Source organism: Andrena cerasifolii, chromosome 2 (assembly GCF_050908995.1).
Source record: "Andrena cerasifolii isolate SP2316 chromosome 2, iyAndCera1_principal, whole genome shotgun sequence".
Taxonomy (NCBI): domain Eukaryota; kingdom Metazoa; phylum Arthropoda; class Insecta; order Hymenoptera; family Andrenidae; genus Andrena; species Andrena cerasifolii.
Window position 1 is genome coordinate 13,988,787 of NC_135119.1, and position 17,378 is coordinate 14,006,164.

Sequence of the window (17,378 nt, forward strand, 5' to 3'; positions counted from 1 at the left end):
ATCGATTTTGAAAACTCGTCTGGCATTCGCGCACGTGACTAAAAATCAGTAAAACTTATCAGCAAAGATGTAATAATGCTGCAAAGAAGTACAACTACGTACAAAAATACGTCGTAGAAAGAAACAACTTTTTTTCAAATAAGGATGTATTTTCGAAAAAAATTGATTTGAAGGTGGAATGGATTTTCAGTCAAGTGCACGTGTGCTCGGTGGATCCTGAAAATCGATTTTCTCGAAAACAAAGCCTCGGTTGAAAAGTAGTTGCGCGGTATTGACTTAGGTGTATATTTTTCCATGAAGATATTTAGTACTAATATAATTCTAAAACTATTTTCTCGAAAATGGAGCCTCCCACGAACAAAGTATCCCACCTTCGCTGCTTACTTTTTTCTTGCAGAATCCCTACCCCTTCGATTTTACCACCTATTACGAAACACCCTGAAATATCGAATAAAATCCTTCGCGCCTTCTCCCGTGGTGTTCAAGCCGCTTCTCCCTTCCAGCGCTTTTTTACACTTAAAGCGACTTTGCACGTTCCGTGTTCCACGGGCAAAACTGCACTGGAACGTTTCACGAACACCCGTGCAACGGTTGACAATGGAGAAGTACATCGACGTAGGAACGGAGGGGGAGTGGGCGAGGGGCAGGGGCAAGAGGACTCACCTGCTGGATACGAATTTTCCTATGCTTGGGCACTGTGTCGTTTAGGGTAACCTTGCCACCCTCGTTATAGGGACGTATATCCTTCAAGGACTCGACACTGGGAGACGCGTCGCTGACGTTACGACCGACTTCACCCGAAACGGATTTCTTTACCCTACTGTTTCCGCACTTCTCCGCACCTTCCAACGGGTTCACGTAGAGATTGTTACTGTCCGCCTCCTCCGTCAGATCACCCTGAGAATCCACACAATTATGTTAACAACGTTGACCGTGTCAACGGCGTGCCTTAACAGCGCAACCCTTCGGGTGCTCGCTGTAAGATCGGGTCGAATTAGGGCTGTTGGGTGTCTATTACAAGTGGAGGCTACGATCGGGGCGCGCGTCTCTTATGGATGAAGCTGGCTTTGAAGTGTAAAAGGCGGCGAGTACAAACAAATTCTAGAAGATCAGCCGCTAATACTTTAGCCATTTTGATGAGTTTTTTTTTAATGAGAAACGACTTTAACTCTTTAGGCGCGGGTGACTTGAACGCTCAGCCTACGCCGGGTCGTGTGCGGGGTTCTTTTAGTCAACGGGCGTCCACTGCACACGTTGCGTGTACTGAACGAATGCATATGTGCCTCTATAGGACAGAAAAGGGTTAAATATTAGAAGTGGATAGACGAAGCTTGTCCAACTGAAATATGTAGGGGAGGCCGGGGCAAAGTGACGCGAAAAAAATTCGAAGTCGAATAAAATTTTTCCCTTTCAATAGGAATGTGTGGAATTAGGTTTATAATGTAATTTGAACGTTACTATTGATAAATGACAAGTAGCAATAGTTAAAATTAACTTAAAGTATATTAAAATTCAACTTGAGAAGAAAATGCCAAAACGACCACTTTACCCCATATAACCCAGATCTAACCCATATATGGGGCAAAGTGAGCTGAAATAAAATAACAGTTTTAATTAAGGATATAGGTAATTATTAACCCCTTGCGCTGGGATGACGTGTGTAGCACGTCAGTTTTTTTTTTTTTTTTAACCACGGTTGTCAAAAACTGTGGCAGATTTTTCATTTTATTGAGGTTAGATTCTGTTCCATCACACCGCGGGGTTTCCCAACTAGCCGACAGGTTAGGTTATTGCGCACATCACTCGCGCATCTTTTCTTTGCAGCTCACTTTGCCCCGAATGTGTACTCAGTGGAAAATTAATTATTTAATAATGTTAGGATTAATATTTTCTCAAACGCTTTTACATGTATGTTTATAAGCTTGTTATAAACACGCAGAAAAAAATTGGAGCTAAAATAACATATTTAAGACTCATTTATCCAAAAAGCTAAATTGAACGAAAACCAATTGGAGGTCTCTAAAATTTCATTTTTAATTTCTCAAATGAATTTCCATTTCTCGATATCTGAATGTGCATAATTATCATTGTGGTATTACACACATTTATTGCGTCACCAAAATTTGCAAATATATACTATTGTTAAAGAATAAATTAAGAAAGCTCATTTTACCCCGAGGTTCACTTTGCCCCGGTCTCCCCTACGACCTTAGTCGGACTATTTCTAATTATATTGTAGACCGTAGAGTGTAGACTAATTTATGCATCATGTATTTTGCCGTGGATCAAATATTTTCTTTCAAATTAAGGTATTTAAGCGAAGATTATACAATCTATTTAAACATGCTTGCAATGACTAAAAATGTAAGAAAAGTAAAAGAAATAGGTAAAAATTCTCCGTCGTTGAAAACGACTCCTCTATTGGTGGAGTTGTACTAGAAAGTACATACAATGTTTAGCGTTAGTTTTTCAGAATAATGGCTAAACGTTAGAGGCTAATATTCTGGGATTTGTGTTTCGTCTTCCCCCACAGTTTCAGCTCCGTTTCATTAAAAAAAGTGATCGTCCCGAACGTAATGCCCCCTTGCTAAAGAAGAGGGACAAGGCACCAATTAATGAGAGTTGTCTTTCATCTGAATGAGAATAACGAATAAATAATCATATTCGTTGTTCGTTCGCTTGTTACTCGACATATTTCGCATCTGACGAAAGCAAGTACGCGTTATTCATTATTTATTCTTTCTTATTCAAACTGACTTCATAGAAAAGAAACTTGTCTTCTATTTTCTTGCTTTGGAACTTTATCCCACCCACTAAATCGGGGTTAGATCTGATAGCATAATCTTTCTTTTGCTAAATCTTCCATCTTTACACCATTGTTTTGTTTCAATTTTTCTACACTATTAATATTGTGACTCTGGTCTTTTAACATGTACTTTATATGTAACTGTAATAAAAACGTATTGTTATTGTTTAATAAAAAAATTGAAAAAGATATTATTACTGTTATTGCTGTTATTCTCGCAGATTTAAACACATCGCGTTTGTTTGCTGCGAATAACTTTAGAATATTTTACTAAACATAACTGTACGAAATTTTTTCTGTACGAGAGCCGCAAGACCGGTAATATAGCACAGTGTGTGAAAATGCAAAAGTTGTTAAAATTCGCCAAATAGAAACTTCTTCGTCCAATTTGCGCATAAATTTGATAAATAATGAATCGAAAAAGTGCTTTACGTGTACCTAGATGTGTGTAATGCAACAAATTTTAAAGATTTCTTGACAATGCTGTGCACAATCTTAATAATTCACTAGCTCTAATTAGACACCAGGCCTGGGAACCTACCAACCAGAAAATAGGTACGTGTCGAATTTCTTTTTTAAAGGGTCTCCCTACTTTGACAGCCTGAAAAGGAGCGCCATATTTGGAATTTTTTTAAGAGAAACCCTCAAATTATATTAATTGAAAACTTTATGCCTATATTTCTACATATTTAGGCAACATTTAAAAAAAAAAATTAATTATAAAAAACGGTATCTAAAACTTTAAACGCGTTTTCCTCAAAACGATGTTTTTCGAATTGGTTAGCATGATATCTCAAAAACCAATCAGCCGATTTACTGCAAACTTGGTATATATCTTCAGCAGATGTCCCATTCTCGTTGTTACTAAAACTAAGTCGATTTTTGCAAAATTAAACTTTTGCGACTTAAGGAATCAGCGAATTTTTTGCAGAAATCGAAGTCTGTTTTAGACGGTGACATTTTTTTTTTACTTTTCAGTATTTCTCATTTAATCTAGTTCAGACGATAGCCGCACTCCTACAGATTACAGAAATTTTTAAATTTTTTATTTCAGACAACTACAACGGCTGATTTTCTGCTAACCATGCGCATATATGATTTTTGTAAGACGCTGTATTTGAAGCAATGTAATTTCGAATATAACCACTATTTTTGCGTACAATTTTTTTTTTAATTTTCTCTAAAGATTGACAAATAAAGCCACAACGCTAAATGTAAGTATATTTAATGGTTTTGTTTTAAAAATTTCACAAAGATCGCATCATTTTTCGCACGTCAAGGTAGGGACACCCCTTAAATTGAATTTTACCCAATTTACACTGCCACTACTTACTTTCTCACAGGCATACGCATATAAGTACACGTTCCTATGGAGTTAAACAGACCTGCTTGAAACTAACTAAAGCAACAGCCACTTTCAACTAAGATAAGCTCTAAACTAAGCATCATCCTGTAGACAATAATTAATATTCCCATTTCCAACAAGAAATTATACTCGACCTAACGATTGAAATCAAATTTTGCGTACAGTCTCTGCGCAACGTTTATAATAAGTACTACTTGACATTTTTGCAAGAGAATCCTGTTTAAATTTTCTTCTGTTTTGTAGCAAGTTTGTTTTAAGTAAAAAGTATTACAAAGTAAAGTGTTCCAATGCAATGAATATTTATATTGCAATAAATCTTGTTCATTGAAATAATTTTTCAAACCACATATGTATATATATATTCAGTAGTTTGTCATCTAAATATTAAAACTGATAATAATATGAGCATTTAACTATATGGAAGAATATACGAAGCGTCCAAATTTCTACATAACTTTCTAACATTAAACGCCGAGTAGTCCTAGTACAATTTGGGACTTAATTTTTTCATCCAAGTAGCTTGAACGGTACACAAAAAAGGAAAAGAAAAAGGTATGCACCCACACTACGATTTTTTATAATATCGTTGTCAAAATTATAAGTGGACAAACCATTGATTTCGAAAACACTTTGGTATAATTTAACTGAATCCAATACTCTACGCTAGCTACAACCAAAATTTAAATCAAGTTTCCCTTGTTAAGGGGGTGGGTTACCCTCGATAGCCCTAAAAAGGCCTTTTTTCAAACGTAAATTGTAAAGTGATAAATAACAGTAGAGAGAACGTTTTTTTCTAGTTTGAATCGTTATTCTATGAGCTTTAACACTAAAAAAGAGAAGTCTAAATATCTCTATGTACATAAATGTTGTGAGTAAAAACGTAAAGGCGTGTACCCGGTGTACCGTTTGATGGTGAACATAAAATCTCGAAAACCGCTCCAACGATTTGGATGAAAATTTAATGAGAGATGCAGCAAACCATTCCCTACGATGTGTCGGGAGCGGATTTTCGAGATAAATTCTTAAAAAAGATAAAAAATATTTTTAATACAAGAAATCGATAAAATCGTATTTTTCAACATAAAAACTGTATTATTTTTTTATTCGAAAATCTGCTCCCGTCGCATCGTAGGGAATGGTTTTCTGCATCTCTCATTAAATTTTCATCCAAGTCGTTGGAGCGGTTTTCGAGATTTTATGTTCATCATTAAACGGTGCACCGCGTACACGTCTTTACAACTTTTCTTTTTTTTGGTGCTAAAGCTGATAGAATAACGATTAAAACTAGAAAAATACGTTCTCTCTACTGTTATATATCACTTTACAATTTGCGTTTGAAAAAAGGCCTTTTTTAGGGCTATCGAGGGTAACCTACCCCCTTAAGGAGAGGTTCCGGTCTAAAAATCGATTTTTTTTTCATTTTTCGAATGTTCAACCTTTTAGGAATATGTGGTTAGAGGGAGTTTTTGAAATTCGTAAAATTCTCGAAGTTATAGGCATTTGAGTAGCGGCGGTTTTTCTCGAAACAGAGTTCTCAAAACGGTGGGACCTGTATTTCCAAAAGTTATTATTCGATTCGACTGAAACTTTTTTTACTTTGAAGAATATACTTCTGGCTAGGAGGGAAACCAGAAAAAATACAAAACTTCAAAATTTATAATTTTCAAAGGCGAAAAATATAGGGGGAAAGTGATTTCAAATTTCAAGTGCCGTTATTTTCTTAAAAAATGTCATTTTTGTATTTTTTTTCTGGTTCCCTCCCTAGCCAGTAGTATATTCTTCAAAATAAGAAAAGTTTCAGTCGATTCGGATAATAACTTTTCGTGATATTTCTTCAGGAGGTACATGTCCCACCGATTTGGATCAATTTTTTGACGCCTTGACTTTAACCACTCCCCAGTGCCGTCTGCAATGATTAATTATAAAACAAAAAATATATTTCTATAATATAATACATCCTTAATACAATGCAAAAAGTCCCATTAAATTATACATAGTAGTTTTCCTTTAATTAATTCCTAAAGTTCACCTATTTTTTGGGGCTCTAGACCGGAAGGTCCCCTTAAAGTATCTACCACGAAATTTCGCGATAATGCAGTACTAAATAGGAAGTATACATACTTTTATCTGAGTAATTAACACAAGAGTAACGATATTCGTCTACTATCTATCGACCGATAACACGTACTACAGCAAAATGCCAGATCGTCGGAAAATTCGTTTACGTTTCTAATTAAACACTGTTATTATACCTTATAGTCATCCGCCGTCAGACCAGCAGAAGAAACCTACAATAATTAGAATTCTTTCTCGCCGTTCGTGAAAGAAGGTTACAAAACTATCGTCTCAAGCAAAACTCAAATAACCTACGAAGCTTGGGGCGGAAAAATTGCGACAACTATTCGCTTGTATTCGATCGCAACTACGTTTGAAGAGAAAGCAAATATGTAACGCTTAATGCGGTATATGCCTACGAATCTCCACTACGTAACGCTCAATAGAACCACTCGGAAGGTCCAGAAGGGAACGTCGAAATAAGGATGAACGAAGTTAAGCTTTTACAAAAATATATGTCCGGGGAGAGGGAGGGGTCGAGTTTAAACTTGGATAGCCAATTTGCCGTGTTCGCGGAGCATCGATTCCATGCAATACCTGCGATTGAGACGGATGCGTCTGACAGCTGGCATACGTGTCAGAGCTGTCCACGCTCCCTTGCTCGTTGTACGCCCGCCCGTAGCCGGACCCGTCCAGCGGCTGTGCAGGGGACGTCTTCGTCTCGGTCAGCATCATCTGCAGGGGCTGCTGCTCCGCCAACATCCCCGATCGCAGGGATCTCATCTCCTGGCAGATGGGAGTACGAAAGTCGCTGGTCGCCAGTGGCATTATATTTTCCGCGTCTCTGAACTCTTTGTACTCCTAGAAACACGACCAACGTGAAAAGTCTCGGCTCGTCGAAGACGAACCGCCGCTCCAAGCGTCGCCTTCAACAATTGATCTGATCCTAAAAATGGTCCAGACAACGGGCGCATCTTTCGTCAGCCTACCCACGCGAAGCCTTTCGCGGTTTTCTGGGTTTGATCCGGTGCGGGTGTAGGCAGTATTTATCATGGATACTCGCGACGTCTTTTTTGTCTTCTCGACTGGCGATCTACGGATCGTTTGGATCGCGGATTTGGCTCAAATTCTGCATACAGCTGGCACGGGAGGCGTTGCACGAAAGTTCGCAAGAAAGTCGGGTTCCAAGCTTCGTCGTATGTATGCACACCCTCGATATACGCGCTCGTACCTACGTCAGCACGGCACTGTAATTAGTTTGCACAGTGGCCACTTAAGGGGGAATTCTCTCGTGTAACAACCCCCGAAATTTATGAATTTTTTTTGGAAAAGATGTTGTTAATATTGCATCAAACTCTTTTAGGATGTAAGGAGGCACCTTTAAACTTGCGGAAAATATTTTTTTTATGACGATCCTTCTTATTGTTTATTAATTATTGGGGAACTTCTTCGACGACGTTGGCGTCCCGGAAAATTGAAAAACCAATTGACTGATCAATTTCAAATGAAGCTCAGTTCATTCGTTATATATTTCTCCAGGTACTGGACCAAAAATTTAATTTTAGTTTTTATTTATAATACGTTTTTCGTCGATATAAAGAATAAAAATGAAAAATTTGTCTCAGGAAAAAGTTACTTTTTCTTGCAAACACTATAACTCTTTTCATTTCTCATTTTTTTTCTTTAAAGTCGACCGATACCAGTGTAGACTATCTGACTTTAAGAAACTTCTATTTATCTTGCAATCAGATGACTGTGATAGGTGCTACACATCCCGCCAACAGGAGTTACATCGTCGAAGGGTTGGACAAAATTCCACAATAATTAATAAATAATAAGAAGGATCGACATAAAAAAAAATAATTCTTACAAGTTCGAAGATGCCTCCTTATATCCCAAAACAGTTTAATCCAATATGTCCAACAGTTTTTTAAAAAAAAATTCTTAAATATCGGTTACTTTTGGGGCTGTTAGACGAGCATGCCCCCTTAACTGTAATTCATACAATAATTCCAGTGCGTACATATACATTTCTACTAACTTCGAATGTTTGTAAAAGACAAAACTTTGAACTCGATTTTTTAACAAAAGTTTACAGCGTTTCCTAGACATTTAACGTATTAATAATCACGGCATGGACCAACCATATGCAAAACTGTATGCCCACTGCTTGCGATACGTAAATCGGGCATAGATTTCAAGAAAGAATGACTCGATCTTGGGCTGGAGGAAAGTTTAAGGGCGACGAAAGGTGCGCTCGTTGGTGATTAATCGAGAAAGTAATCTTTATCGTGTGCTATGATCTAAGAGTAAGGGAAAAGGAGGAAATTATTGTGTGCTCTCTAAGTAATCGAGTCTGTCTGTTTGTGGCCTTTCTACGGTCGTATTAGTATACTCGCCTGATGTGTCCTGAACGTATTCGCACGACCGTTAAGTGGATTAGAGAGAGGCACGGTACATACGCATAGAAAGTACATACACGTAGGGCCTGTAATAAGGTGCAGAACTTAAGGAAAACAATTGTTTCGCTACGTTTGTTAGTCGTTCCCAAGCTTGCCAGAGTTCACCTACCGGATGCAGAAGTTAGAGTATACGCAGCATACAGAACTCGTTTATGCAACAATCATTATGCTTCTATTCGTGCTGGTTACGTTAGTATTTCTGTCTCTAAAAAGGGGACATGCTGGAGCAAGTGAGAGAAGCGTGTGGTGCGAAATCCATTACACGATAGCAGATCGACCCTGTCATAAATCGTGTCGATCGGACGTAACTAGAGGGAGCGTATAGGATAGATCATACATACGAATTAAATTGTTCAGGTCACTCCTACGATCATATAATGGACTTTAACGATCCGAAGTTATGGATCGCCACCCGCAGAGAAAGCGTACATTCCGTGTTTCGAATTTTTCTGTCGCGACGCGAAGGCGTTCCCACCGAGATTCGATTAGGCACGGCGAATACAAAACGGCAACGACCGCGGTCCGCGGCTCGGAGTGGAAATTGGAAAGTGACGATTGTATGCGTGCAACAGTATCCTTCCGCCGACGAAATTCGAGCATTGCCTTTTATTTGGCCACTCGATCGCGCAATAACGATATGATTATTCTGGTGGAACCACTAACAAGGGGAGGATTCCATGTGGTAGACACCGATTTTGATGAGCCTTGGCACGATGGATCTATGTTGGAAATAAGTAAGTAGGTGTCCGAGCGTTTCTGCCAATGAACCTTAATAATAGAGATATTTATATGGAAATTATCTAAAATTTCGTAGTGGCCGTGGGGTTTTAGTGGGTAGAAATCCCACACTACCCTGGCGCCCCAGGGGATTCCCCTCTGAAGGAGTCGGGGTGCCTTTTAAAGATTTCCCCAAGTTAAAAAAAAAATTATAAATTTTTTGTTTATAAATTATTATAAAAAAAATTATAAATTTTTAAAAAATTATAAATTTTTAAAAAATTATAAATTTTTAAAAAATTATAAATTTTTAAAAAGTTACAAATTTTTTGTTTATAAATTATTTTTTTTAATAATTTTTTTTAACTTGGGGAAATCTTTAAAAGGCACCCCGACTCTTTCAGAGGGAAATCCCCTGTGGCGCCAGGGTAGTATGAGATTTCTACCCACTAAAACCCCACAGCCACTATGAAATTTTTAATAATTTCCATGTAAATATCTCTATTATTAAGGCCCAGTGGCAGAAACGCTCGGACACCCATTTACTTATTTTCGACATGGATCCATCCTGCCAAGGCTCATCAAAATCGGCGTCTACCACATGGTGTCCTCCCCTTGCAAGTATTAACACCGGATTCGACGATTCGACCGCGACTCTGTCGCCCAAATTTCGGTTGCCCGATACGAAACCACGGTACCAGATATCCAGAGACTCGATAGTTGTAGAATGCCTGGCAGAGATAGCGTGACTAAATCGTGGTCCACTCGGTGTGCTGTATAAAGTAATATTCGTTAGGATGCGACGAGTTGTAGGGCTGCGCATGTTTGGTAACATTTCTATGTACTCGAAGGCTATCAAGCACTGTGCCTTGCAGAGGTATGCGCAGTGACTATTACAAAGAAACATATCGAACCCGAAAATTCTGATTGTAATGAAACTCCGTACGATTGTAGAGCATGTCGGAGTATGTAAGAAACGATTTTTTTCTGCGGAAAAACACTCCGAGGGGGTGAAATCAGCCCCCAAATTTTCAGCGATTTTTCGTTTTTCGAGTATAACTTTGTAACGGTGCGAGGTAGAAGAAAACCGTAAATGGACAAAATGTTCAGTGTTTGATGCCGTATAACGCGCTGCAAAAGAAATGTTTGTACGTCCAACAATTTATAAGTAAAAAAAAAATTCTCGATTGTCAAGTGGCAGATGGTACTAATATGGACAAAGGCGGAAAATTTTTGTAAATAAATAAACAAATGAACCAAAATTTTTTCCTTTTACATTTTAGTAAACCATTGCGAATTATAACTTTTACACGGAAAAAGATCGTCCCCAACCCTCACGGTTAGAAATTATATGTAAAATAACGAAAATTTTAATTTATTTATAAATTGTCACTGTACACTAACTCACATTTTCTGAACGATTTTTCTACCGTAAAAGCATTTAATTTACTTCTAGTTGTACATTACAGCATTTCACGACGTTATAATTATTTATATCCATTTATGATCTTAGGATTTATTTCTCATAAACAAAAGGTGCATGAGCTACAAGTATGTAATATAGTGTAATAATAATGAAAGAAGGTTGATATCTTGATAAAATAATATCTCGTAATAAATAGCCCAAGTTTTAAATAAAATTTTATAAATTATAACATTATCATATTTCTAATCATCTATCTACGTATATTAGTACTGAAAAAAAATTGTAACCACAATGAAAGTGTTAATATTATACCGCATGTGCAAAATTAAAAAATAAAATGTCACTAATAAGTGCGTTCAAATTTTTGAGCGGCAGTGTATATTTGCAAGGCACTGTACTAATAACAGCCAAATAGTACATGACGTACCTGTGTGTATACAAAAGTAAGTATAATATCGCCACTTAAGGGGCGATTCTCGTATAATAGCCCCCGAAATTTATGAATTTTTTGGAAAAAAACTATTGTTAATATTGGATTAAATTCTTTTGGAATATAAGGAGGCACCTTTAAACTTGCAGAAAATATTTTTTTTATGTCGATCCTTTTTATTAATTATTTATTATTCTGGCATCTTGTCCACCCCTCCGACGATGTAACTCCTGTTGGTGGGATTTGTAGCACCTGTCACAGTCGTCTGATTGCAAAAGAGATAGAAGTTCCTTAAAGTTAGATAGTTTACGCTGGGATTGGTTAACTTTAAAGAAAAAAATTAAAAAATTGGAAGAGTTACAGCGTTTGAAAGAAAAAGTAAGTTTTCTCCTTGGACAAATTTTTCATATTCTTTATATCGACGATAAAGAATTATAAATAAAAACTAAATTTAAAATTTTAGGTCCAGTCCCAGCGTAAATTATTTGTCTTTAAGAAAATTTTCTTCTTTTTCCAATCAGATGACTATGGCAGGTGCTACATCTAACGCTAACATCGTTAAACAGGTTAACGCGTTTCCACAATAACAATTAATAAATTATAAGAAGGATCGACATAAAAAGAATTCTACAAGTTTAAAGATGCCTCCTTATATCCCAAAATAGTTTAATGCAATATTAACAATAATTTTGTATTAAAAAAAATCATAAATTTCGGGGGATGTTTCACGAGAATCCCCCCTTAACCCTGCTACGGTCTTCAGTTCACCTATACTCTATACATTCAACATAATGCGAAGGGTCGAGAAGCACACACGTTAGTAACAACTATGTATGTACTTCTCAAAATTGGAAAAGTTTTTAAAAGACTGAGAACTCGATCGGTGCAAAAAGAGACCCAAGTCCGTATCGGGGTTGAGGACGCCACCAACTTCGCGCCAGATTGTTTTTTCGACGCCACTATATCTCTGCAAAGCACTTGCATTTGCTTCAGTAAAATGTTCAATCTGTTTTTTTTTTTGTTAATCACGGTTATCATTTAAGACGAAGGAAAAAAATGCAAACGAATCGTCGATCGTGTTGCGCACTTTTCTGGCGCCGTGTTCAATGGTTCGTTAACAGAAAGCGCAACCCTGTTGCCAAACACCATCCTAAGTAGCTAATTTTCACTAGTCTTACGGTGTAATTGATCAGATTCGCATAAATGTCTATGTATCATGTCCGATCATGCCACGTACGATGATGAAATGAGTGGGTGTTCGTGTGCGTGTCTCTTGTTCTATTGCAGCCAATGAACTAATGAGATATTCAGGGATCAGTGGGTGAATCAATGTCGCTCGTTTGAGACATCGAGTCGGTCGTGGAGAGATACATATCGCTTTGGAATAATTTCCTGCTTTAAGAGAGAGTATTGTAGAGGGCCAGAATTTCTTTACGAGCAGAACTACCAGTTTCTAATGAGATTATACTAGTATTAATAAAACTGCGACTAAGGTATACAGTGTAGGATTCTTCGTTTTAAACTTCATCACGTGAAAACTACTTTTCTCCCTCGGTCGTCACACCTACTTTCTCGAACGTCGTTGTCACACTGGGTCAATTTGACCCTGCCAATTTTCAATCAGTTGTTACTTTAAAAACTATTTGTTAAATTAAGTCTGAAAAATTCTGAGACAAAGTTTGAACATTGTAGAATATATGCCCATCGTTGGAAGTTGACATTCCAAGTGTCATCGTGCTTAATAAAAAAATTTGAAGCAATAAGAGTTCCGACAAAAAGTTTTCTGCTTAAAAAAGGGTGAATTTGACCCAGTGTGACAACCGAGGGTTAAAAGTAAACGATGACGTAACTTGAGAATTTTAAATGGAGCTGCTGATAGGTTTGCGTACTTTTGCGAAATTCGTGTTGTACGATACGTGTAGCAAGATATCGAAAGGCACGGCTGAACTGTGAAATTAAAACGCGGGGGAGAAGAAAGTAAGTAGTACGAGTAAGGGAAGAAGGAGGGTCTGTGGTCAGACGTGCTGTGCGGTTCAATATGACTGGAATAAAATTAGCGAGCCGCAAAATTATTCCCAGAGACTTCTGAAGCAGCTTGAAATGAAAAGTCAACAAAAAACACCCTAATATGTTTATAAAAATTGCATGACAACTTCTTAGTCGTATAATATCGTAAACAGATCAAATACGTAAAAGTATGGGAGAAACCAAATGAAAAATTCAATCCATAAAACCTATTTGCACCAATCGATGAAAAACTATCTTTACTAAAAATTGTTCTTGTTCATAAGAATTTAATTAACTTCAAAAACGTATTTACATTCTCCAATAATTCCATTTAACATTCTTAAGTCACACTTTCATTTACCTTTGCAATAAGAGCATAGAACTCCCCTTTTCTACACAATACCGAGTTTATCTTCTCAATCTCTATAAAAAAAACTGTATCAACATTATTAATACATTATCAATTAATTCGTCGTATCGCAGTTACAAGTCTAACAATTTTGAAGAAAACAGAGAAGGCGCAATGTAATGCTTAGCCAAGGAACCACTCGTAGGGAACTGTTCCACTTTGAAATACTGTTTCGTGTCAAGACATCTGTCTCAATCGTTACCAGCTTGCAAGCAAATTGCTTTAACACGAGTAAATCCTTTGGTTCTAAACCTCCCGTGAACGATCGCCTGAGTGGCTCATGCGCGAGTGTGGCGTGCGAACTAGGCGTTCGTTTTTGAATTGAAAGCAGGAAATTATCCGTCAGGAAGTGTGTATCGATTCGAATAAAAATATGTAGTAGGCATGTGCGAATAATTCGAAGGCAATTCGCCATGGTACTCGAGCTAGCCAAGCTGCTCGAATGGAAACGGGACGTTGCGTGGCAAAAATTCGAGTAGGTGCTTTTAATAGCGACAGAAGGGAACTTTCAAGTCAGTAAAATATTATGCGGTTACGTGAAAACGAATATCGTTAATTATTCGCATACTAGGAAATGTTCGAATCAATCAATACAGATATACGAGAATCGTACAAGAAAGATGTTAATGAGTTACTGAGAAATCTGATTGCAAGCATCGTTAAAGATTCACTGCAATTACTTGGCGAAGATATCATTGATTATGATAATTTAGAGTTTAAGTTGAATTCGCAGATACCTAGTACCTACTTGCAACATGCCCGACAGCAAGTGTACCCAGTTTGGAGCAGAGTCGAAAACACAATCAGCAAAGCTCAAAGAATCTGCCACTAGGAGGCGAAGTACCAACCAACGATTAAAAATACAATATAAATGTAAAATAAAATGAAAATCAATGCCGAGTTTAACGGAATCTTCTTACATTACCCTTTCCCTCTTATTCAGACTGGTACAATGCGCGTACTCTGCCCTGCAGAGATATAGTGATTCTCAATAAGTAGGGAGCCACTCAAGTGGTGTGTAAAGGGAACATCCTGAATGCGGAAATTCAAAAAATTCCGAAACTTTGTGAATATGTAGAGAACTTGCTCCTGATTAGAACGCAATTTTTGTTTCCTGTACAAACTCACTCTAAGGCGGTGTAATTGACCCCTGAAAATCTGGATATTTTCCAATTTTGATTTTATTTATAACTCGTGAACTGTAAAATAATTTTTTTACCTAATGATAGATCTAATTAAAAAAAGTAACTTTTGCCTTGAAACTTTTTCTTTCTCTTACAGTTCTCGAGTTATAACAGAAAATCGAAGAATAACCGAATTTTTTCAGGGGTTAATTTCACCACCTTAGAGTGAATTTGGGCAGCGAACAAAAATAGCATTGTGATCAGGAGGAAATCCCCTGCATATTCAAAGACTTTCAGAATTTTTTGAATTTTCGGGTTCGGGATCTTCCCTTGTAAGTAGTGTTCAATAGAAAGTTTAAGCTGTGAACGGAGAGGAGACAGTTCCATTAGAAAGAATTATATTTGAAATTTTATATCCCACAGATTAGGGACATGACACGTAAAGCCTAGTATTAAGTTTGTTAAGCAGACAGGTGAAGATATGAATTTTAAATTTTCTTTTGACAACAACTATACACCCTTGAGGTGTAAAGCGTTAAGGGTGTTCTTTGTCACCTATGGCACCTATTAGGAAAGAATGTTCGATGACAGGGTAAGTACTGTAGAAACACTACTTTTCTAGAAATAATAACCGCTTAATAAAAAGTAAGTAACTATACCTCTCGACTAATCTATACTGTCAGAACTTTTTGCTCTAACAAGGGAACCACTTATACCCGACTTTCATTTCACCGAGACTCGAAGAACATTATGTACCAACACCAATTTTCATGAACCCATATTAAATCATTTGCCTAAATATCTACGTTAAGCTCGCCCTTATTTATACGCGTTGATTTTTTGTTGTTGTATTTCTTTGCTCTCACTGCCTAGAACGGTGCCATTTGATGTAAAAATAGTCCCTGAAAAAGCTTATTGCAATCGGACAACAGGAAAGAGCGCCGGTCAGGCCTTGAAGTTTAGAATTCATCAATAGTTTGGATTTAATGAATTTGTTCAAAAATGGCAAACCCTATCGAAATTTTGTTCAAATAATATTAAAAGAGCATTCAATTTTCTACAATTACTGTGTACATAATTTTTTCGTGCTTTCAACCATTTTTTAGATAATAACGTTTGAATATAGAGAGATCTGCGGTACGCGCGTATAGACAATAAGCGAGGCGCTGGCTTCTCTATATTCAAACGCTATTATCTAAAAAATGGTTGGAAGTACGAAAAAATTACACATACAGTAATTGTAGAAAATTGACTGCTCTTTTAATATTATTTGAAGAAAATTTCGATAGGACTTACTATTTTCGAGAAATTCTTCATATTCAAAATATTGAATGAATTCTAAACTTTGCGGCCGGTTGGGCACCCTTTCCTGTTGTCCAGTTGCGGTAATCTTTTTCAGGGACTACTTTTTTTCCGAAATGAAACCATATTAGGGGGTGAGAAGGAAAGAAATCGCAGGTTGAAGATAAGGGCCACCCTAAGCTACATACCTAGCAGTTTACGAGATATTCGCTATTAAGGATGACGTCTCCGGTGTACCAACTACCTGTAACATCACCCTTATCCCAAGACACCCTTCTCTCCAAGCTACACGCTCCAGAGCCCAAGATGCTAACTTCGCTAGATAAAATCACTAGATCTCTGCAAGGCACCGGGCACAAGCACGAAAAACTCGTCGAACGAAATCAATCGAACCGAAGGAAATTAAGGGAAGAAGACTGATAAGTGACAATCCAAGTTCTGCCGCTGAGATCTTGCCTTCGCCCTGGGGAAGGCAACCCGTTATTCAACACGCCACCAAACTGGATAGGCTTGCCCATGGAGCGAGAGCTATGGAACTCTACTGTAGGAGCAAGTGGGAGGGGGGTGGTTGTGGTGCGTGGCAAAGGGTCAAAGGCATCGTGTTTCGTTTGTAAGCGAGGGACGTGGAACGTACGACGCCCTTGACCTGCAAAAATCGCGAGTTCACACGCAAGTAAAATTAGTGGAGGAGCTACGGTTGCGTCTAAAGCACTGAATGAACTGTAGTATCGTGTCAATGGATAAAGTTGTGCTCTTGTTGAAGGTGAGAGAAGGGGGGGAGGCAGTGCATACACCCAGTGGACTATACTATAGACGGAACAAAAAAGAAAAAAACAGTGGGCGGACGAACAACGTTTTAAGCCAGGGTGACGACAACGGATACACGATCTATCGCGATTGGCTTTTCGATCATACATCGCCGGAACAGCTGAAGCAAAGAGAAGATACGTAGATCGTCAACTAAAAATCGCCAAAGAAGGGAGGGGGGGAACAAAAAAATTATAAATAAACCAAGTACGAGAAAGGGGGAGAAAGTCGAGTCCAGCCCCCCCGTCCCTGGTTTGGTAGACCCCAATACTCTCGACAGCCCATTGGTGTATGTAGTGCCGCCTAAGGAAGAACGTTAGTGATCGTAAATACCTTCGTCGTACAAAAGCAACACTCGAATTCGCTAGGTATTTCATCATTTTTCTCGAATTTTCTGCTGTCTTTTTTCTCTTCATCCTACAATGTCACACACACAATTTCCTGTTTTACTTGACGTAACAACACGG

At 37.7% G+C, this 17,378-nt stretch overlaps 1 protein-coding gene across 6 annotated transcripts in view; it reads right to left on the reverse strand.

Moving 5' to 3' along the window:
• The window catches only part of Shab (Shaker cognate b), a 93,742-nt gene that overhangs the window by 21,890 nt on the left and 54,474 nt on the right, over positions 1-17,378 (reverse strand). For 3 of the 6 annotated variants that reach the window (XM_076807189.1, XM_076807187.1, XM_076807193.1), the window contains 4 exons: positions 17,245-17,328; positions 6,825-7,088; positions 6,425-6,460; positions 664-897 (listed from right to left, as the gene is read on the reverse strand). In XM_076807189.1, the coding sequence (XP_076663304.1) occupies positions 664-897; positions 6,425-6,460; positions 6,825-7,088; positions 17,245-17,328 (618 nt within the window). The remainder of the gene's footprint in view (positions 1-663; positions 898-6,424; positions 6,461-6,824; positions 7,089-17,244; positions 17,329-17,378) is intronic. The other 3 variants (XM_076807191.1, XM_076807190.1, XM_076807192.1) reach the window with 3 other exon arrangements.